This window comes from Meles meles, chromosome X, assembly GCF_922984935.1.
Source record: "Meles meles chromosome X, mMelMel3.1 paternal haplotype, whole genome shotgun sequence".
Lineage (NCBI taxonomy): Eukaryota > Metazoa > Chordata > Mammalia > Carnivora > Mustelidae > Meles > Meles meles.
The window spans coordinates 101,081,774-101,104,203 of record NC_060087.1 but is presented as its reverse complement, the minus strand read 5'-3'; the positions used below and the strand labels follow the sequence as shown (position 1 = coordinate 101,104,203).

The 22,430-nt window shown below is 42.2% G+C and overlaps 1 protein-coding gene across 2 annotated transcripts in view; it reads right to left on the bottom strand.

Annotated features, from left to right (window-relative positions):
* DOCK11 (dedicator of cytokinesis 11) overlaps window positions 1-22,430 on the bottom strand; it is a 190,907-nt gene that overhangs the window by 45,250 nt on the left and 123,227 nt on the right. For both annotated transcript variants that reach the window (XM_045995226.1, XM_045995227.1), the window contains 8 exons: window positions 21,397-21,506; window positions 19,144-19,255; window positions 13,306-13,372; window positions 11,734-11,781; window positions 10,045-10,187; window positions 8,626-8,741; window positions 7,387-7,524; window positions 2,693-2,875 (listed from right to left, as the gene is read on the bottom strand). In XM_045995226.1, coding sequence (XP_045851182.1) covers window positions 2,693-2,875; window positions 7,387-7,524; window positions 8,626-8,741; window positions 10,045-10,187; window positions 11,734-11,781; window positions 13,306-13,372; window positions 19,144-19,255; window positions 21,397-21,506 — 917 coding nt within the window. The remainder of the gene's footprint in view (window positions 1-2,692; window positions 2,876-7,386; window positions 7,525-8,625; window positions 8,742-10,044; window positions 10,188-11,733; window positions 11,782-13,305; window positions 13,373-19,143; window positions 19,256-21,396; window positions 21,507-22,430) is intronic.

Sequence of the window (22,430 nt, the reverse complement as noted above, 5' to 3'; positions counted from 1 at the left end):
GAAGAGCAACTTGTCCCAATGGCAAAGTTTATTCAGCCTTTTCTTGGTTAGATGCTAAGGACTGTTCACAACTCTTAGCACAGCTAGATCTAAAACGGTCTGCAAGATCATGAACTGAGACAACGGTGGTTAGGTCTCTGCTTCGACTCTGCCGGCTAGGTCGTTGCCATGGCAAAGCTGGGAAGAGATGACATTTTTCTTGGGTGGTTTCTCAGTGCCTTTCGCTAGTTGATTTCAGGGTGCTGGACTCCCAGTGGTGGCCCCTCAGCTCCCTTCCTGGTTTCTGACTCTGCTCTCTCCAGTTCTGATGGCAGGACACGTAAAGGCCTTAGGGGGTGGTCTGAAACTCGGGCTCCCCCTACATGATTCACATTCTGGTGCTGATGGCCGGGGGCTTTATCCCCGCTCGCGGGAAGCAGGGTTTGGTGGGAGCTGTGAGCACAGGCTCTAGAGTCCAACTGCCTTAGACTCAGCTTTTGGCTTTATCGATTATTCGCTGTGTGGCTTAGGGACAGTTATTTCACCCTCCCGTGCCTCACTGTTCTCATTCGTCATATGGGGAGGATAATAATACCTGCCTGATAGCACGGTTATGAGAATGAAAGAGAGCCTAATCACAAGACCAGTTAGCCCTTTTTTGAGCACTTAGTATGGGCCGGAGATGGTTTGAAGTCTTCACATTTGTTAATGTGTTTATATTTCAATAAATGACTTGAGAGAACGGATGCTCTGAGCCCGAAGAACAGACCTTACTGGGGAATTTCAGGCATACGGGCGTGTTTACCGCACAAGTGTTTTTTGGGGAAGGCGGTCTTTAAATGGCGCCTCATAAAAGCAAATAGCAAAAGTCCCAACAGGTAATGTTGGCTCTCATATCCCAAAGTAACTATGTGGCAGATTTTATAGAAAGCGTCTACCCCTATCAGATTTTCCCACTCCCGATGATTTTTCTAGAAAGCCGCTGATGGTTGCTTCCCCATTTCTTTTTTTTTTTTTTTTTAAGATTTTATTTATTTGACAGAGAGAGAGACATCGAGAGAGGGAACACAAGCAGGGGGAGTGAGAGAGGGAGAAGCAGGCTTCCTACTGAGCAGGGAGCCTGACGTGGGGGCCCGATCCCAGGACCCCGGGATCATGACCTGAGCCGAAGGCAGACGTTTAATGACTAAGCCACCCAGGTGCCCCTGCTTTCCCATTTCTAACCCAGTCTCCAACAAACAACTCCAATGGAACAGACTGTGGCAGGGAAGAAGTTGGAAATACGGCCAAGGATCTCCCAGAGGGCAAAGATGCCTAGTGAGTCAAGAAGGCCCACCTGTGGTTTGGCTCAGAGCAGTTTCATCCAACAAGCAAAAGAAACGTAGACAATGACAACTACCACGCGCTTAGTGTCCCTTACACACATGCTAGGCACGGTGCCCGGCACTACACACACTTTCTGTTGGACCCTCATGGTAACCTTGCAGGGTGGACCATGCCTGCCTCGTTTTACAGATGAGGCAGAGAGTTGAAGACACATTGAGTCCCTTGCCTAGGGCCACACAGTAAGTACGCAGCTGAACTGGGATTTAAACACAGGTGTGAGGGGTTGCGGGTGGCGGTGCCCAGGTGGCTCAGTCGGTGAGCGTCTGCCTTTGGCTCAGGTCATGCTCCTGGGGTCCTGGGACTGAGGCTCAGCGGGGAGCCTGCTTCTCCCTCTGCCCCTTCCCCTGCTCGGGCTTTCTCTCTCCACCACCCAATCAATAAATAAAATCTTTAAAAAAACTAAACCCAGGTAGGTCTGATTCCAAAGTTTAGGCTTGCCACAAACCTGGAGCTGTTTTTCAGTTTTCGCTAACTGGGCATGCTGGAACATGAAAAAACAAGCTAAATTACTTGTTACGGTAACAGCCAGTTGTCTAAGCAGCTGTGCCATCTAACAAAGATTTTGTCTGGTACTTAATCATTTCTTTTAATCCTCACAAAACCCCGATGACGTAGGCACAGATATTTGCCCCTAGTCTGCATGTGAGGAAGCTGAGGCGTTGACCATGGAAGCTGCTCAAAGTCACATGGTACGTGGTACTCCTGGAGCCTGAACTAGAGCCTGTGCTCTTGACCTCTACGCTCTAGAGCAGGGCTGTCCAACAGAAATAGGATGGGAGCCCCATAGGCAATTTTAAACTGTCCCATAGCCACATCAAAAAGTAAAAAGTCACGGGTGAAATTAACAAATTTCACTTAACCCAACTGTCCAAAATATCACTTCAACGTACAGTCAATATAAAATAATTGAGATAGTTTACTTTTTTTGTACTTGGTCTTCAAAAGCCAACGTGTGTTGTGTATTTACAACCCATCTCAATTTGACCCAGCCGAGTTTCAAGCGCTAACTGGCCCTATGTGGCTAAGGGCTATTGTATTGGACCGAGTATCTGAAGGTCTTGATACTTGATACTTTTTTAGAGGCTAAAGACTGAACAGAGGAAAGAATAGGAGTGGGCTGCCTGGGTGGCATCTGCCTTCGGCTCTGGTCATGATCCCAGGGTCCTGGATCAAGCCCACGTCGGGCTCCCTGCTCCTCCTTCTCCCTCTGCCCCTTACTCCCCACCCCCCAACTCAAGCTCCAACTTTCTTTCTCTCTCAAATAAACGAAGTCTTAAAAAAAAAAAAGAAAGAAAAAGAAAGAACAGGAGATTTGATTTTCACAGACCTGCAGATGTGTCCTCAAAAAGGTTTTCCTTTTGGTATACTCAAAGTTATTTCTCATCAGAAGGTACAAAAGTGCAGATGCTTCGTTCCTGGTTGAGCTGATCTTCGAGGTGCAGCACTTTAAAACCTCGTAGCAAAACGCAGCACACATGTTCACCCTTCCTTTGAAAAAGGCTGAAGGGAACTAAAGAACAGGAAAAACATAAGTATCTGAAAACCCAATCACAAAAATCAATCCATTATCACATGCCCATTATAGTCTCACTCAAAACTGTATTTTGACTGGGTGGCTCAGTCAGTTAAGCATCTGCCTTTGGCTCGGGTCATGATCCCGGGGTCATGGGATCAAGCCCCGCATCGGGCTTGTGCTTCTCCCTCTCCCTCTGCCTCCCCTCCCCAACCCCCGCTCATGCTCTCTCTCTCTCTCTCAAGCAAATAAATAAAATCTTTAAAAAAAAATAACAGGAGAATTCAAGTCCATACACAGGTCACTACAAAAATGTGTGATACTGATTATAAACGCAACAGATCCAAGAAGAGCTCACGATGCTCTGGAAAAGATGAGTAGGTTCTTGATAACAGATATTAAATTAATGAACGGCTGAGATGATGAATGATTGATGGGTGCCAGTTTGGGCTTTGAAAACAGGAAGGACCATCTGCATTGCTTACACTTTCGCATTATGTTTAAACTGTATTTGAACAGTTGCTTATAGTCTGAACTCCCAAACGCTGAGAAAATTATAGTGGGAATCTATCCATCAAATAAAGTTGATCTTTTAACAAGCAGACGCGCATGCATCTTCTACTCATAAATAGTGTTGAATAAACTGTATTTTGGCATTAGAAAGAGAGTGCAAAAGTGACACAAATCTTCCAAATTGCCAAGTAGCTGTTATTCTGAAAATGTATTCATTCTGCTTTGTGGAAGATCAACTGTCCATATAACAGGCGCGTTACAATCTCCCACGCCTCCATGGCAAGGCAAGCAAGTGGTAAGTTCCTTCAAGGGTACACAATGGAGTTTTTCAGGAAGTGTGAAGCTAGAGGGCCACCCTTTCAAAATCATTCCTTGGGAATCTTAAGTTTAAACCCATGTTACAGGAACTGCGCCCCCCTTCTTTAAAGTAATCTCTACACCCAGTGTGGGGCTCAAACTCATGACCTCAAGATCAAGAGTCACATGCTCCACTGAGCAAGCCAGCCAAGAGCCCCAGGAATCTACTCCTTTTATCATCTCAACACCAAATACAAATGCCATGCAGATAATGAATGTTTAATGAATGCTTTCTGATTGGCATCTGGGAAATCTCATCAACGGTCCTACCAGATGAGACTAAATCTTGCTGGGCAAGATACTCTAGTATGAAAATAAAGGTGTGAGGAAGGGCATGGGAATAGTGTGGTTAATCCGCCACACTTAACCTCTACCTCCACCATACTTCTCTGAGTGGACAATGGCCAAAATCATCAATGACCTCATTGTCAATCCCAATGGACTCCCTTCCCCCCATTCTTATTACACCACTCCATACCTCATAATACTGCTAAACTTTTTTCTCCGTTGGCTTCCATGATATCCCTCTTTTTTCCCTTTCTTCCCACTTCTGTGACTGCTCCCCTCTCATCTCCACAGATTTCTTTTCCAGCCCTTTCTAGGTTGTTTTTCTCTACTGTATTGCTCTTGACCTTTTTGTTGTTGTTGTTCTTCCTCTACATACTCTCCAGGGAAACTAAAACCACTCACAGCCTTCAGTTACCACTCATATGCTGATGATCTCCCTAGTTCACTATGCTCCAGTTAAACTGGGCCTTTCAGTTCCCAGAATTTTCAGTTCTTTCCCAACTCTGGGCCTTTGCATATGCATGCCCTTCTCCCTAGAGTGTTCTTCCTTGGGCTTTTCAAACAGTTGACCCCTTTTCATATTTCAGGTCTCATTTTAAAAGGGACAAACCTATTTAAGTAAGATATCTGTGGAGCACCTAGGTAGCTCAGTTGGTCAAACTCTTGATTTGGGCTCAGGTCATGATCTCAGGGTTGTGAGATCGAGGCTCATGTCTGGCTCCACACTGGGCATATAGTCTGCTTAAGATTCTCTCTCTCCCTCTTCCTCTGTCCTCCCCACCCCCGTACATGCATGTGCACTCTATAAAAAAATAAAATAAAGTAAGGTATCTCTTACAAATCCTTTTTCTCTATCTTAGCAACTTGGTTCCTTCCCAGGACTTATAATTACTATTTCATTTACTCGTTTATTTTCTTTCCCCCAACCCCACTAGACTAGAAGCTTAGCGAGGACAGAGACTATGTTTCTTTTGTATCCCCAGCACTGTATCTCTAGTACCTAGTATAGTGCCAGAGAGAGAAATGGAGTTCAATAAATACAGGATGGATGGATGGATGGATGGATGGATGGATGGGTGGATGGATGGATGGATGATGGATGGGTGGGTGGATGGATGGATGGATGATGGATGGATGGATGGATGGATAGGTGGGTAGATGGATAGATTGTGGGTGGGTGGGTGCACGGATGGGTGGGTGGATGGATGGATGGATGGTTGGATGGATGGATGGTGGATGGATGGATGATGGATGATGTGTGGATGGCTGGCTGGCTGGATGGGTGGATGGATAGATGGATGGGTGGCTGGGTAGATGGATGGATAGACAGATGCGTAGGTGGATGGATGGATGGATAGACAGATGCGTAGGTGGATGGATGGACGGATGGGTGGGTGGATGGATGGATGATGACTCCAAATCTAGTTTTCTAACCCAGATCTCTCTCTAGAGCAAAGACCTATATATCTAACAGCTAATCCTAACTGCTCTAACTGGATGTCCTAAAGGCACCTTAAATTCAACAGGTCCACAAAACAGAACTCATTAACTTTAATCATCTCTTACCTACCTTATTATAGTAAGTCTTTTTCCTGCCTTTATTTAGTATTGCCACCAATTCATCTTCCACACTCCTTTCAAGAGAGTTTTCCCCACCTGCACCAATCTGCTTTTAATACAAATCTAATTGTGTTGGTTCCATGCTCCCTGAGGGCTAAAAGATGAAGTCTAACTCCTAAGATAAGTACATAATCATCTGGTCTCCACTGACCTCTTCAGTCTCATCTCTCACTCAGTCCATACATACTATCTCTATTGCAATGGAGAAACTTTTGCTAAATTCGGACATTTCCCCTCCTCTTCCCCACCCTCAGTTCCCTGTATAGACTTGTTTTATTCTAGTGGCATTTGTGGAAATGCCTGCATATATGTGTGTATGTTTCCCTCTACTGGACAATAAACCCTTGGACTGTATCCCTGACACAGTGTCTAACACCAGTAAATTCCTACCTGAAAACTGGTCAGTGAATTATTTCTGAATTTCTTTCCCTTAGTTGCTTATAACATGCTTGTATTGAATTCAGTTCTCCAAATACTTCTTTATTCAAAAATTATATTAAGGAGGCATGCCTGGGTGGCTCAGTGGGTGAACTGCCCACCTTTGGCTCTCCTGGGATCGAGTCCCACATCAGGCTCCTTGCTCAGTCGGGAGCCTGCTTCTCCTGCTTCCTCTGCCGCTCCCCCCACTTGTGTTCTCTCTTGCTTGTTCTGCTCTTCCCTCTCCCAGATAAACAAATAATCTTTAAAAAAATTATATTGGGGTGCCTGGGTGGTTCAGTCAGTTAAGCGTCTGCCTTTGGCTCAGGTCATAATTCTGGGGTCCTGGGATTGAGCCCCACATCGGGCTCCCTGCTCAGTGGGGTGTCTGCCTCTCCATCTGCCCCTCTGCTCGTGCTCTCTCTCTCTCCAATAAATAAATAAAATCTTAATTTAAAAAAATCAAAATATTATATTAAGGAGTGGCCATTAAGAAACAACCTTCAACTCCACCCAAGTTCTGTATCGAGTAAATGCAATAAGCCAGCAGACAAATAGTGACGACAAAAAAGTTCTCCAGGCCCAGCCACTCCACTACACAAATCAATTAATTGAATTTCTTTGTCTTGTTGGAGTTTCATCCCAGTGTAGAGGCCCTGACTGTAGCTTTCCAAAACTGCAACTCCACCCTGGCTTATGATGCTCTTTATTACATTTAAAAGCCATCAAAAACAGACCAGGAATAAATTTTGGCCATCTGTTTGAATCCAATTTATTCCTAAAAGCCTGGGCTGAGGTTTGCGTCGAGATGAGGTAAGCAGCCTGCACATTTAGAGCCCGCAGACACAATTAGCTTTGAAAGGCAGAATTCATTCACCTGAACTCGTACTGAGTGCCTACTGTTCGCAGGCTATGATAGGAGACCCCGGGGTTAGACAACTGGTCTCTGCTTGCCAGGGGCTCATATAGGAGCACATGGATTAAGTTCTATAACCTTGGCATGAGAACACTTTGAGAAGAAGCAAACTAAAAAAAAACCCGGCAAAGCTGGTCATCTGAAAATGAGACTTTTCCTACGAGCCTGTGGGAAAGGGGAAGGAAAGGCGATGTGAAATAGAAAGCATGTTCAGACTTTATGGGGTTCTCATTGGGCTGTCTTCGTGTGTGTTGCCCTTCTACACCCGTACTTACAAAGGCCCTACTTCATAGCTTCGTGACCTGAGGTTCGGGGACGTCACTCCAGGGACCCACAGTGCCCTTTTTCCTGCCTGCCACGGAGGGAGCCCCATGAGCAGCTCAAAAGCTGTCCTTACCTTACTGATGAAGGCTCGCAGGGAGGCAAAAACATGTTTCAGCGACGCTTCGGACTGTCCATTTTTAAGGAATGCCAGATGAATATCAAATACTTTTCTCATTAATGGGTTGTGGCCGTCGTTATTTAAAAGTTGACTCTACAAAACATTAAAAAAAATAAATTTTGGGGGCGCTTGGGTGGCGCAGTTGGGGAAAGATCTGCCTTTGGCTCAGGTCATGATCTCAGGGCTGTGAGGTTGAGCCCTACATCGACTCCCTGCTGGGCGTGAAATCTGCTTAAGATTCTCTCTCTCTCCACCTCCCTCTGTCCCCTCCCCTGTTCTCTCTCTCTCAAAAAAAGTAAACCCGGAGGGCCAAAGCAAGAAGGAAGAAAATGACCGATTTTAACTCAGGGGGAAGCAAGCACGATTTTCTTTTTGAAAAAAAGAAAATTTTTTGAGTTTTTGAATTTTCCTGCTAATATTACATTATGGGACAGTTATGTCATTTTTACTCTTCAGAGCACTCTCCTATTATCTCATCTTACTCCCTCGACAACCTTACAAGATCATGGTTTTTACCTTCTTCTTTTAAAAATCCTCACGATGAAGGGGCATCTGGGTGGCTCAGTCGGTTAAGGAACTGCCTTTGGCTCAGGTCATGATCCTGGAGTCCCAGGATCAAGTCCGGCATGGGGATCCCCGCTCAGCGGGGGGTCTGCTTCTCCCTCTGACCCTGCCCCCTCTCACGCTCTCCCTCTCTTTCTCATTCTCTCTCTCAAATAAATAACATCTTTAAAAAAAAATCCTCACGCTGCTGATTTGTGTGGAGAAGCAAACATCTGAGAAAAAGCACTGAACGCCTGGCCAGGGAAGCTAGCCAGCCTGCCTTGGCATCGTCAAGCCTGATGGGTATCTGGGCAAACCAGTTCAATCCTAATTCGAGCTAAACATGACTGGATATATTAATAAAAGTGTGACAGAAAACGGGCTTTAAACACACACACACAAAATCAAACAACAGAAGTTCAGAGGTAGTCGGAAGCTTGAGGGCAAATGAGTCCAAACCCCTCCCTTCGTGGATGTGGCAAGGGAGTCTCTGTGAATCCCCAAAGGCCACGCAGTAGCCAAACGAAGTCTGTCATCCAAGTTTCCGGACTGTTCGTTCGGGGCTTTTTTACTATGCTGTGCTTCCTCCGACTAATTTGTGTACAATGTTTTCTTTAGGACACCACCTGAACTGTGACTTCTCATTTTTACCTTGAAGCACTGGGTGAAAAACGAGATGGTATCCAGCACCGTTAGGGAAACTTCAGTAGCAGTGTTGCCTTCGAGAAGTGCCTGATGGAAAATGTCTGCTTCGGTTGTTGCAGAGCCTAAGATTACAGGAAAAAAAGTTAATACTGACCAACGCAGAGAAGCACGTGACTGTTTCGAATGATTATTCGCCTCCCCCGCAAGACTCAGCGAGAGACAGACGAGCAAGAAGAAAGGAGGCTCTCAGTATACCGCAGACCTAATGAGCTTCGCTGTATTTATTCCTTAATCAAATATGATCCTGGCGGATCGATGCCACCCATTCTTACTTCAGCTCTGTTATCAACAGCCCTGCGACACGTAATTAGGTGTCTCCGCTTCTTTGGAGACAAGATCTCAGGGATGAACTCAGATGATGTGACTTGGGAACAAGGACGCTGATGTAACTGGGAATAACAGAGGAAATTAGGTGTGCAAAAATGAGAAATCGCAGACAGCCGGCGACGCCGCCTATGGTGGCGCCCCCTCCCGCCAGATGTTTCTAATCAGGCCGATGTTAGGGGACTTGTTTCTAGATCAGACGAAAAACAAAGCACCTCGGCCAACCGAAGGCAGCAGGTCCCTTATATTTTTACAAGGGACAGGAGCAAAGCCGAAGTCCGTAAAACTTGCATTTTTTTAAAGGTCTCGAGTCTATTATTAGCTCAGGGTCCATCTACCCAAGACATTTGTTTTTATTATTAGTCCTCATGACAAAGCCAGTTTGGCTGGCTTCCTTTTCAGCAATCTCCAGGGGACTATATGGAAATGAAAGATTTCTCTTTGACTTTTTATTAATATTTGCTCTTCAGAGGATCACTTCCACTTATAGAACCCTCTAGCCTTCCCCGCCTGGTCAACATTTCTCTCCTTGCCCTGTTCTCCTTGTCAATATTTCAACACATGTGTAATATGCCTTTGTCAAAATAGTATTTGCAATTCTCTCATTTCTGCTGTCAGCTCAGCAGGGCTAATCCCTTAAAATCATTGAATGAACAGATATTATATATGTTGAACAAATATTATAGATACTATTATATTCAGACGCCATTGTTTGCACTGAGGTTTAACAATAGGAACGAAGGCTAGCCAGTGTAAAATAATATGATGAGAATAGCAATTCAGTGGGGGAAAATCCGTTTCTTTAATACTGAACTAAGAGAAAAACCATGGTTACCTAAAAATCACTGGAAAATCCACACACAGTTTATTAGATATTCCTGACCGACAAAAGGACTGTTCATAAACACAGAGATACACAAATACATCCATAGATGTGTGGTCATTTCCGATTGTGTTGGTGATTTAAGCTAGAATTCCTTCAAGGTTCCATAGCATTATGTATATGTTTCGAATGGGTAGCCTACCCACATTTTCACTTACTGTGATTAAGTGTAAATGAACTTTCCAGGCTGCTAAGATGCTGAAGTCGGGCCTGCATAACTCCTGATCTGTTTCGAAGAGCTGGCATGGTCTGTGATTTTCGGTCTATTCCAAAGTGCTTGGACAGCCAGGCATCATGTATCCTAAAAATATTTTCGAGTTAGGAAATGGAGTACTCTAATACTATATCTCCATGTTATTTTTTTAATTTTTAAAAAGATTTTATTTATTTCTTTGACAGAGAGAGAGAGAGACAGCGAGAGAGGGAACACAAGCAGAGGAAGTGGGAGAGGGAAAAGCTGACTTCCTGCTGGGCAGAGAGCCCGCTGCAGGGCTCGATCCCAGAACCCTGGGATCATGACCTGAGCTGAAGGCAGAGGCTTCACCAACTGAGCCACGAAGGCGCCCCTCAATGTTATTTAAAAAAATAAAATAAAATAAAAATAAATGACGAGGTTTCCACATAAATAGCACACCGTGTTCAATATTCTATCTACTATCACTCAGCTTGAACAAGGCAGCACTGGAAATTGTATGGAGTTTTAATGGATATTTGAAAGAGCTTTTGCTATGAGAATGTAACTAAGGAATTTAGAAAGAGCTTCTTCCTTTCCTCCTTCTTAAAAAATCAGAATCGAGTGGCCAACACTCCATAAGGCTTGGTCTTTTCTCAAACGGCAAGGAAGGGCAGGAGTCACAGAAAATAGTCAGAGGGATACTCAGAGTGGAAATGAGGTAGGGAGAATTCCTGGGGTTAGATGTGCAAGAAGGAATGCCAATCTAATCTGTTTCTGGCCTGGCCTTAAACCTGGATCAGGCATGTCTGTTACTAGGATATGCCAACTTTTGCTTTCCTTCAGTTTTAAGAGTCCATTAAAAAAAAAAAAAGTACAGCGGGGTCTTATGGGAACCCAGGAAGAAAAAAGAGTTTGTCTATCCTCTAGTAAACAGAGTGGGAGAGCCAGGAGAATCACAGAGGTGAAGGCTCACAGTGGTAGTTACCGAGCTGGCTCAGAGCCACAGGGAAAGAGAGTGGAAATCGTCACTGGGATTACCCATTATTAGGATGTTCCTGACACTCAGCCATGAACTCCATCCAAAGTGTCTGTTTAGTTCTTGGAAGTGCCATGGAATTTCACTTTTATAAAAAGGACTCTATCTGAGCTGCTTAACTCTACCCCCTAAAAATAGATCTCATTGAAATAAGTGATCTTTTTCTTAGGGTCCCTCAAACGCGTCCTAAAGTATTTATTTCATCAAGACTTAGGTAGCAAAAAGAAGAGAACAGCTCACAGCGAATGCATGTCCCAGATGCTGTTGCAGACTTCTATTTACCTTAGCAACTGAAGTCAATATTGACAGGTTGCTGGTAAAAGTACAGACCTTACAGTTGTTCCCACTTTATGATTTCCTGCCTTCCCCTGGATCTTTTCTCACCTCTTTCAGAAAAGACAAGTGTCTGTTCTTGGATTAGAACAGGAACTCCGCGTAGCAGGCTAACTGCTACCCTTTGGAAAACTTAAAAATACATCCATTCACACAAGTTTAATTTACAGTGTGAGTTGAGACATGTTAAATGAAGCCCGGGTAACTTCATGTTAACGCAAAATGAAGAACCTAGGTTTTTACGTGGCACGATCAAGACTGCCATCTGTTGGAAGAGAAGGAAAAAAAAAAAGTGGGAATTACCTGGCTATGTTTCTTTTCCCCATGTATCTGAAGTGGAACAAACATACTCTGGGAAGAAAAACAACAGCACGTTAGCGAGATATTGTCACACTTTGCATTTTAATGAGCAATATTCAAAAACTCATGTGTTCCAAAGAATGGCCCATTTAAACCGTATTACGACAATATGTTTTGGTATTCAGATACATACACATAACTACTTGTGGGTTTGCCTTATTATATCTTTCTAGATTTATTTGCTACAACTACATCAGCAACAAAAAGCTCCATGTGTCTTCACCTACAATTCTAGTGACATTTAAAAAGCTTGTCAAGGCAAATGATGATTCTACATCGTGCTCTATAATATTTCATAGCAAAGATCTCTAGTTTTAGCCATTAATACCTAAAGAAAAAGTTTCTTGAGCCCTAAAAATTGGAGCAATTGCTATATTTTTATAATGGCATTAAATACACCTTCTATTATTCAAAAATCTCAAACACATCCGGAAGTTGGGAGGAGAGCATAATAAACTCCCATGCACTCAGCACCCACCTGCTTCAACGGTTATCAGCACAGGGCCATTCCTGTTCATCCTCTACTCTGAACAGGTGCCCTGCTCACCCTCCACTCTCCCTACCTCTTATAATTTTTTTTGAAGCAAACCCCCAACATCATATATTTTCATTAGTAAACATTTTGATATAGTTTTTAAAAATCGCAACCTCCGTTTTGTTTGCTGATGTTTTCTGCAAAACTTTGAAGACTTTATATGTGCACCAAGTATCCTCTTGTTGTTTTGAAAGACATGCACACAAAAACATCACATTGATGCATGCTCTTTATTTATTTATTTATTTATTTTTAAAGCAAGCTCTGCACCCAACGTGTGTCTTGAACTCATGTCCCTGAGATCAAGAGTTGCATGCTCTACTGACTGAGCCCGCCAGGAGCCCCTGGGTGTTATTTATCTAAAAATTCCTCAGATTTCATTCTAATTTTTCTTTTAGCTTTCAATAGGATATGCAGATAGCTTAGCTAACAATCTAGGACAACTTCCCAACTCCACCTTCCCAACTTCCCAAACAAGACTGGATTTTTCCCCAACTGCCTTGGAATGGAGAGGAATACATATAGATATGAATATATACATGTGAATATATATATATACACACACATGTATATATATATACACATATATATGCACATTTCTGATGCCGGTAGAATTACTCAGCTCTACAGAGGAGTACAAATTCTAAATTCCAGTCATTGAAGCTACTCCATTAAGCCAGCATCTGCTCCAAAAGAATGCTTTTGGACAGCTGATGCCACTTCTAGTTTTCTAGATCACAGAAAGATTGCTGCTGGGCTGAACGATGGTCTATTATTAGCTAATTCTGCTGATATCATAAGTATTCCATCTCCATGTTTTGTCCCATCTGTATGAAGAACCTGTGTGTTGGCCCTGATGCTACCAAAACAGTTGACTATTTCCTAAGTTATCAGTAAATAAGCTGTTGGGGGGAAAAACAGGTAATATTTTAACCCCCAAACAAAGAGAAAATTTATGAAAATAAGTTAGTATAACTTACTCGAGAAGGATGAGAATGTTTATGAGCTCCTGAGGAGAGACTTTATTCCAGTAAGTTAAGAGAGTATCTGAAAATGGAATAAACAAAGTGGCAGATCTTGAAATAAGCACAGTAAATAGCACAGTGCCCCCTAAAGTGTCAATAACCTAGCTTTGACAACCGTCAGTTTCCAGCCAGTATTTAATGATTATTTTTATTTAGTTTGTAAATATTCTTTTGGATGGCTGATACTAATCTTCGTATCATCCCTGAAGACAGAGGAAGGGAAAAGGACCAGGGGAGTTTTTAATGAACTTCCTAAACTTTTGCATAACACTGTGTGCTTAGGTGTATTTTTCCGAAAGGAGGGCCAAACACCTTTGCCTGCTACTCAAAGGGCTCTGTGAACCAAAAAGTTTGAGAAATTTAAACTTTAGAAGAAGAGATTTTTTTTTACCCTGTGCTTTTGCATTATAAACTCTGAAGTCCTGATATTATGTAAACACACACACACACACACACACACACACAGTTAAAAACAAAACAATAGGCTGAATGAAAATGGAGTTGCTTATGCTAAGCCTCCCACCACCAAACCTAGACAATTACAGTTCCCACTCTCCCAGGAATGGAATTGTAAACCAGTCAATTAGGAATCGTCTGATGGGCACTACTAAGGTAATCTGCCTGACAGAGCCCCAGCATCCCCTAGACAAAAGTGACTTTGCAATAACAAACCCACTTTGTTTCCCTGTATAACTTCCTTGCTCCAGCTCCCTTCTAACTCTAAAAGTCTTTCATTTTGTACAGCTTCTCAAGACTACTTTCTGTCTGCTAGATTGGATGCTACCTGACTCTAATCAATTTTTGCTCAAATACACTCTTACAAATATGCCTGCTTATCTTCTAACCGCATGTCCAGGCGCATGTATCGAACTATTCCAGATATAAAAATCCCTTAAATCTATCATGTATACTTCTCTTCTGACCTGCTTCTTTACTCCAACACAGTGATTCACCGAGATTAAAAAGAAAGAAAAAATACTGCTGCCACTTAACTCTCCATTCATTTTTCATTTACTTTTTAAAAGATTTTTATTTTTAAGTACTCTCTACGCCCAGAGTGCGGCTAGAACTCAGTTGCGAGATCCTGTCGCATGCTCTACCCACTGAGTCAGACAGGTGCCCCCTCCATTCCCTTTTTATGCTACTCAGATATAGCTCATGGTGTTCATAGCTCTTAAATGTAAAAATGTCATAGGCATCACAAGAGTGGTAAATGACAAAACTGCCAACCCAGCTACAACCCGGGCAAGATAAGGATGGAAGACTAGGCAATGTTGGCTAGGCAGAGAGGGGGAGAGAGGGAGGAATGCAGGGATTTTGACTTTACTTCCAACTGTTTCTAAGAACCACAAATGTTGATACTTTCTAAAACACTGATCCTCAAGAATAAAAATGCTAAAAATGGCGTCGTTAGTTTGCTTAAAAGGGGGGGGCAGGGACTTCCGGTCCCCCCCCTCCTGCCTTTGATTGCCGTGCTGCTCAGAGAAGCCCAGATCCCCCAGAAGCCACTGGGTTTCCGGCCTCTCGGCTTCCTGTCGAAGAGCGGTGTGTAGGCACCGTCCTCTCTCTCAACACACATCGGCTCTTCCCGCCAAAAGGCTGGTGCCTTCTTCCCACCCAAAAACTCCGGGACTTTCTGCCCACCCCTGAACCACGCCGGTGCCAGCCTTGTGCCCAGAGGCAGCTTCGCAGGTCTGTAAAAGAGGTAAAAGGCCTCATCCCAGCCACGGCTTAGCTCTAGTCAGCAGCTCCTCCGCCATTTTCTCAGCAACGGCGGTAGCGCTGTCAAGCCGCTGGCCTGTCTCTACCGTTTCCAAATCCCAAATCGGCGAGACATGATGCAGGCAGGGAACAATGGTGAAGGAGACAGGGGAGGTGGTAAGAAACCTTCAGAAAGAGAAAAATTACAGTTTAGTGTATGTGATGTGTCATCTGATGATTTTAAAAAAACCTGGCTAATGCTAAAAGAGCTCCATGACAAAGAGCTACGCCGTTTACAGGCAAAATTGGCCAGTTTGAGGAAAGAGCGACTGGCCGATGGAAGGTGGACGGGCTCCACAGCCAAAATTAAAGAGCTGACCGCGCAACAGAAAGTCCTCAGTAGAACCATCCATAACTTGCGAGATCAGTTAAATGCAAAAACATGTGAACGCTGTTCTCTGAATGAAAGCTACAGGAACAAACTACAGCAAGAATTTTATGATATCCAACAACAAAATCTTCACTTTATTGCTGAGCTTACTGAAGAAAGGAATAGGTTAAGAGAAGAAAATCAGAAGCTTTCTGCAGAACTAAAACGGAATCTGCAGCATTTGCCCCCTTCTTTTTCGAATAGCGATGATGAGGAATTCATTCCCTGTACTCAAAAGTCTGTGCCAGTTTTCTCCGTCAGGGAGCCCGCCCCAGGAACTCATGTGTATCTGCCTGTCAGATTGATAAAGCAATCAAACCCTGAAGAGATGAAAACTGGACGAAAGGAACGACCACGAAGTCCAAAGTTTTCGATTCCATTCTACAGTCAGGACCTCTTCGAGGACCGGGAGAACTCTCCTGAGCAGCCTTATCTTAATAGCAGTAAGCCTGGCACAGAGAGCAGTACCAATCATAAGTCACCTGCAGGGTTTCCTTTAACATCGACAGTTGGTCCTCAAAAGGGGCGTGGATTTCAAGATGTTTCAAACCACGAAGACCAGCTAGGCCAGCCGAAAAGGAAACAGATCTTCACCCAGAGGACCTCCACCCAAAGGACCTCCACACAGAAGTGTGAAACTCAGATTGACTTCTCTTGGAGCCTTTCCAGTACTTCTAGCACAGGAAACCCCGCTACTCAAGTCATATCTGAAACTTCAGAGGAAAATATGCCTGGTTATAATGGAAGTTCATTTCCCCCTTTTACACAAAGTAAGGAAAAGCCCCCTTTAAATGTATTTCCTCTTGACTATACTGTAAGATCTAGTGGGAAAAGAAAATCGAAGAGTGGTATAGCTCAGCACAACATTGGGTTTTCTATAAGAGATTGCAGCTACCCGACACCTTTCACTGAACAATCCACTGGGAAGAAGAATGTTAATGAGTCTATAGGTAAGGAGTATGACGCCAATAAGCCTCTCGGTGATACCCAAAGTTTCATCTCGGAGTCTACAATAAAGAGAAAAGCCAGGACACAGAGAGAAAAAGAAGGAAAGTAGCTTTGCCTCACCCTCTCAAGGAAAATGCTCTTCTTTTACAAGAGGACAGTCTTCCTGTCAATTCAGACTGTGTAACTGATTACCCCGACTCTGATTCCATTTCTCCAGAAATAATAAACAAGACAATAAGAAAAAAAAAAGGTTTGGCAAATGACTAAGACTTTGAAACAGTGACTTATTGCCAATTAATAAAATGTAGTCACAAAGAGAAAAGGAAATTCATTGTCTGGAATTCCTCTACTTCCACATATAAGTGTAAAGGTCTGCCATCTTTTTGTTGAAACTAAGTTGCTACTGTTTGTGAACCAATAAAGCCAAGAAAGGACCTGAAGAGTATGGACTTCTAAGGGTTCAACATTTAAATGCACACAGAGTGACTAAAATATTTACCAGGCAAGACAAAGTAACTAGAATACATCCACTGAGAAAGATCCGGAAGCAGATTTTTTTCAGAATAAAATGAATATGACTTTACACATACAAAAGATAAAGAGGAGACGTGACACGGACTGTATACTAGTTATAAAAATGTGCTTTTAAGAATCAAAAAGCAAGAGCAGAAGAGAGAAAAATCTAAGGAGCAGAAACCAAAAATTCACCAAGCAAGGTCAACATTTACAAGAGGAGCAGAACTATGACGTTCTCAAGAAACAAAGCAGTTATGGTCTTATCCATGACATTAAACAAGCTGCCAGAGGCTTAGCTCTGGTAATTACAGTATATGGCGTGAGAGTGGGCGTGTGTGTGTGCATGTGCACGCATGTGTGCATGTGTGTGCGCGTGCACGCTGCTGGAGTGGAGATAAGGAGAAAGTAGTCAGCAGTGCATGTCCCCCAACTCCTTTCCCTGCCCTCTCCGTTTTTCCTCCCTCTGCCCCCAACTCACTTTCCCTGGGCAGTGGTGGTATTCAACTACTTTTTTGTTTTTCTTATTTTTGTTTGTTTGTTTGTTTTCATGTGTCACTTAGGCCTTTTAAAAAAAACAAATTTATTGAGAGAATTCATGGGCCATAAAACCCATTCAAATAGTGCATAATACAGCAGTTTATAGTATTTTTAAAGAGTTGTAAAACCACCACCCCAGTTTTAGAATATTAGATATTTAGAATATCTAAATATTTTAGAATATTTTCATCACCCTAAAAGGAAACCCCATATACATTAGCAGTCACTTTCCACCTTGTTTGCTCACTTTTCCACCTTGCAGGAAGACAAAAACAGTGAGCTGTGGCTGTAGTTGTTAACTGATCCATTATCTCTCAGACTGAAATACCACTGGGGTTAAAAATGATCTCCCTTTATTTCTTTCTCAAAACAGGGAGGTACATCATATAGTCTTACTATAATCTTTGACTTTTACTCTAAATGATAGAGTCTTAGAACTTTAATATTATAGTTGTTTTTGACTTTTATTAATAAACTCTAGGATTTATTATTCATATCTAGCTTTTCTGAAGGTCTTTGATGGTTAACTACTAAATCATTTTATGTTTTTATATCCATTATTATTAAAAAAAGATTTAGAGTAATATTTAAAAATATTTAACAGAAATATTTAAAAATACTTGAATATAAAAATGTTTAAAATATTTAAATATAAAATATTTTAAAATATTTAAATATAGAAATGTTTACAAATAAAGCAAGTAAGTAAAATATAATGATTATGATAATCAGAACCCAGGTGCTTTCATGTTCTTCATTCCTGCATACTTTTTTTTTTAGTAAAAATACTGAGAAAAGGAAGAAAAGGGAGGGAGTTTTGTAAGTGAATGTGATATTTGGGAATAAGATAACCTGATTTTACTTACAGAGGACTTGCAGTTTATGAAAACCCTTCGGTTAGTCTATCATATAAAGAATTGTTAAAACTAATAAATAATACAACTGTACACCAAAGGGGGAAAAAATGGAGCCTGAAAAACAACGTAACACCACACAGTGCCACAGGCAGGCACTATGAAGATAACAGCGGCATTCCCGACCCTCTGAGAACACTTCCTGTCTTTTTGTTTGCTTTTGGTTTTCCAAATCCTGGGTCAAATAAAAGCTAAAGTTTTAAATGTGACTCCTGGTTATTATTTCCTTCTGTTTACTTTGGTCATTTAATGAGATATAAGCTCTACATGAAAAAAAAATATGTTTAGCACTTTTAAAACTACGGTTTCATTTTAGAAATCAATTTTTAAATTAACAATAGTGCAAAAAATCAAACCCAGATGACCCCAATAAACCCATTTTTTTAAAACATATTATTTATTTATTTGACAGACAGAGATCTCAAGTAGGTGGAGAGGCAGGCAGAGAGAGAAAGAGGAGGGAGCAGGCTCCCCACTGAGCAGAGATCCCGATGCGGGGCTCGATCCCAGGACCCTGAGATCATGACCTGAGCCGAAGGCAGAGGTTTAACCCACTGAGCCATCCAGGTGCCCCCAATAAACCCATTTTAAGTTAGAAACAGAGGGAATGTTTTAAGGTCAGAGTCTTCAACGATCTGTTTCTAATGTGCCCGTGTTTTACATACAGGGGACGATCAAATGTTCGTTGCATGAACCTGTAAGGGGGGATGTCTAGTAGAGACCACACTTAATATGCTGGCAACTCACCTTCGGAAATCATTTTCACTATATACAGGTAGCACATTAAGAGGCTTCTGATTTCATACTGGTCCAGTCGGTTATACTGGGATACGCTACTCCTGGTAGAACTTTGTCGAGTCTGTAATAGAAAGGGCTATTGTCAAACAATACTGGTACTAGAGATTCCCACAGCCTTTAACTCAATAACTATTTGTATGATTGGTCCTGCTTGGGAAAATTCTAAGCCTAAATCCAATTTTCTATCACACTTGGAAGGTAAATGAGCTGAATCTTTCTTTGTTGCTACTGCACAGAGTAGTATCACTAGAAATTACCTGGGGGTCTTCATCAAGATAACAGCCATGAACACTGTGTTTCATTCCCATGAGTTCTGTGTTTAAGTAGCAGTAAAAAAAATTAAATTACTGTATGTGGCTATTCCAGGAAAAATAGCTTTTACATGCAGGAGGAACTTAACTAAGGTATATGGAAGCACAGAAACATTTTAAGCTCTTTTCATTTCAATCTTTCAGAGTTTATAAATTAAAATCCAACCTACAAATCATGGGTCAGGAAATCTGTATTTTTTAAGAAGGGCTCATATGACAAGATAATTACATGATGAAGAATCCAGTAATACTTTAAAATCACAGCTTCTACAAACTAGTGACGTTCCTTTTGATGACTTTTGTTAAAATCTCAGTTGTTAACCATGACAAGATCTGACTTATTTGGGGACTTAAATGAATAGAATATTAATAAACTAAAGAATTTACCTTATTAAACACCAGTCCTTTCACAGTTGAGCTAAACTGAGCTGGAAATAGGCATTTACTAAACTAAGATTTACTAAGAACGAGCTTTCACTTAGAGCACACCTAGGTTCTGAATGTTTGCTAGCTGTGTGATTATTAAGTCATTTAACTTCTTTGTCTTTTATCTGCCTTACCTACGATAGTGTCTGTTGACAGAATTCTAAAAGCCGTAAAATAGGAACCTTTGTGAATGAATTACTATTTACCCCAAGGCTCAAAGAAGTATATTCCAGTGGTTCTCAAGGGGTGTTCCCCAATTAGCAGCATCAGCATCATCTGGGAACTTAGAGACACAAATTAGCAGGCCCCATCCCAGACTAAATTAGAAAGTCTGGAGGTGAGGCCCAGCCATCTGTTTCTATTAACCCCCAGGTGATTCTGAAGCACACTACGAATGCTGTGATATAAGAGAAACATTGTTAGAATCAGAAAATTCAGGTTCAGGTCTGGCCTGCCATAGCTGTGTGGTTGTCCTAAATCATAACCCCAGTTTTCATTTGTAAATTGAGTTGGAATTTATTATTTTTATGCACCCTTCTAACCCTAATTTTATATGATTCTGTGATCTTACACAGCAGCATGACATGGCTTTATTGGTCGAAATGAAGTTTCTTGGGGCACCTGGGTGGCTCAGATGGTTAAGCGTCTGCCTTCAGCTCAGGTCATGATCTCAGGGTGGTGAGACTGAGCCCCGCATTGGGCTTAAAGGGTCTTTCTCTCCCTCTCCCTCTGCCACTCCCCCACACCCACCACTTGCCCTTTCTCTGTCACAAAATAAAATAAAATGAGGTTTCTCTGTCTCAAGGCAGACATACTCAAATTTTAATGTTAGAGAATATATTCTGATTAAGTAATGATGCGACACTGAGACCATCGATTTGGAGGCCTAACTTTTTTTCTCCCAGGTTATTTACTCTATCACAAAAGAACAGAAGACTGAATTAACCCTGCCAAGAAGGGATTTACACAACAAGGTGCATTAGATATTTTAAACTTGAACCTTCCCTCTCTAGAACATGTTACAGTATACGAAGATTAAAGGAGGTATTCAAAGTTAGAATTCATCTTAAGGATGAATACCTTATCCTCCATAAACAGTTTTATTTATTTTTCTTAAAGATTTTATTTATTTATTGGACAGACAGAGATCACAAGTAGGCAGAGAGGCAGGCAGAGAAAGGAGGAAGCAGGCTCCCTGCTGAGCAGAGAGCCCGATGGAGGGCTCGACCCCAGGACTCTGGGATCATAACCTGAGCCGAAGGCAGAGCCTTCCAGAGCCACCCAGGCGCCCCCTCCATAAATAGTTTTAAATATTCAAGTAGCAGCTGCCATTAGAGGAAGGAACCAATGCAACATCCAAGAATTATGGGATGCTTTCTAGTAGAGAGACTTTTACTTATCTAAAAAGACAGCCAACTGTAGCCTAACATATCTCTAGGGTTACCCCACATACTTAGGTTCTTACATTTTCAACAGTCCCACTCTGATCTGGAAATCCTGTTGCTCCTTCTGGGAGGAGGGAACCTCTTGAGTCTTCCCTCTTGATTCCATGTCCATTTGGAAAAGCCCCATAAGCTGGAAAAAAAAGCCAAATCCCCATTAACAACAGGAAGAATGGTCAAAAAAAAAATTTTTTTTAAATAAGTACTGGGTTAATTTAGAGACAGATCTTAGGGAATAGATCTTAGTCATCTAAAACATGAAGATTCGGGGGGCACCTGGGTGGCTCAGTTGGTTGAGCAACGGCCTTCGGCTCAGGTCATGATCCTGGAGTCCCGGGATTAAGTCCTGCATCAGGATCCCTGCTCTGCGAGGAGTCTGCTTCTCCCTCCCTGCTCGGCGGGGAGTCTGCTTCTCCCTCCGACACTCTCTCCCATCTCATGCTCTCTCTCTCTCACTCTATCTCTCTCAAGCAAATAAAGTCTTCAAAAAAATTTTTTAAAAAAACATGAAGTTTCGGGGCATCCGGGTGGCTCAGTGGGTTAAGCCTCTGCCTTCGGCTCAGGTCATGATCTCAGGGTCCTGGGATCAAGCCCCATACTGGGCTCTCTGCTCAGCAGGGAACCTGCTCCCCCCACCCCCCGCCTGCCTCTCTGCCTGCTTGTGATCTCTCTCTGTGTCAAATAAATAAACAAAATCTTTAAAAAGAAAATAAAAAAAGAAAAGAAAACATGAAGTTTCTATTTTATATCAAAACACCATAAGAAGCCTAACAAAGGGTGACTTATTTTTTTAACCACTTGAAATACTTTACTATTTACGAAACAATAAGAGGCTAGAAGTAATAAACCAAAGCCACACAATTCAAGAGAGAGTTTTGTAGATAAGGAAACTTAGGCCCAAAAAAGGGAAGCGTCTTGTCTTAAGACTGGAGACAGGATCGGAAACCAGTGTTCTTCTCATTATCTTGTATTTTGTCAGTATACCAAAGCTACATTTTAAACAAGCTTCGATAAGGAAACGTAAGCAAAAAAAAAAAAAGGGGGGGTGCTGCAAGTG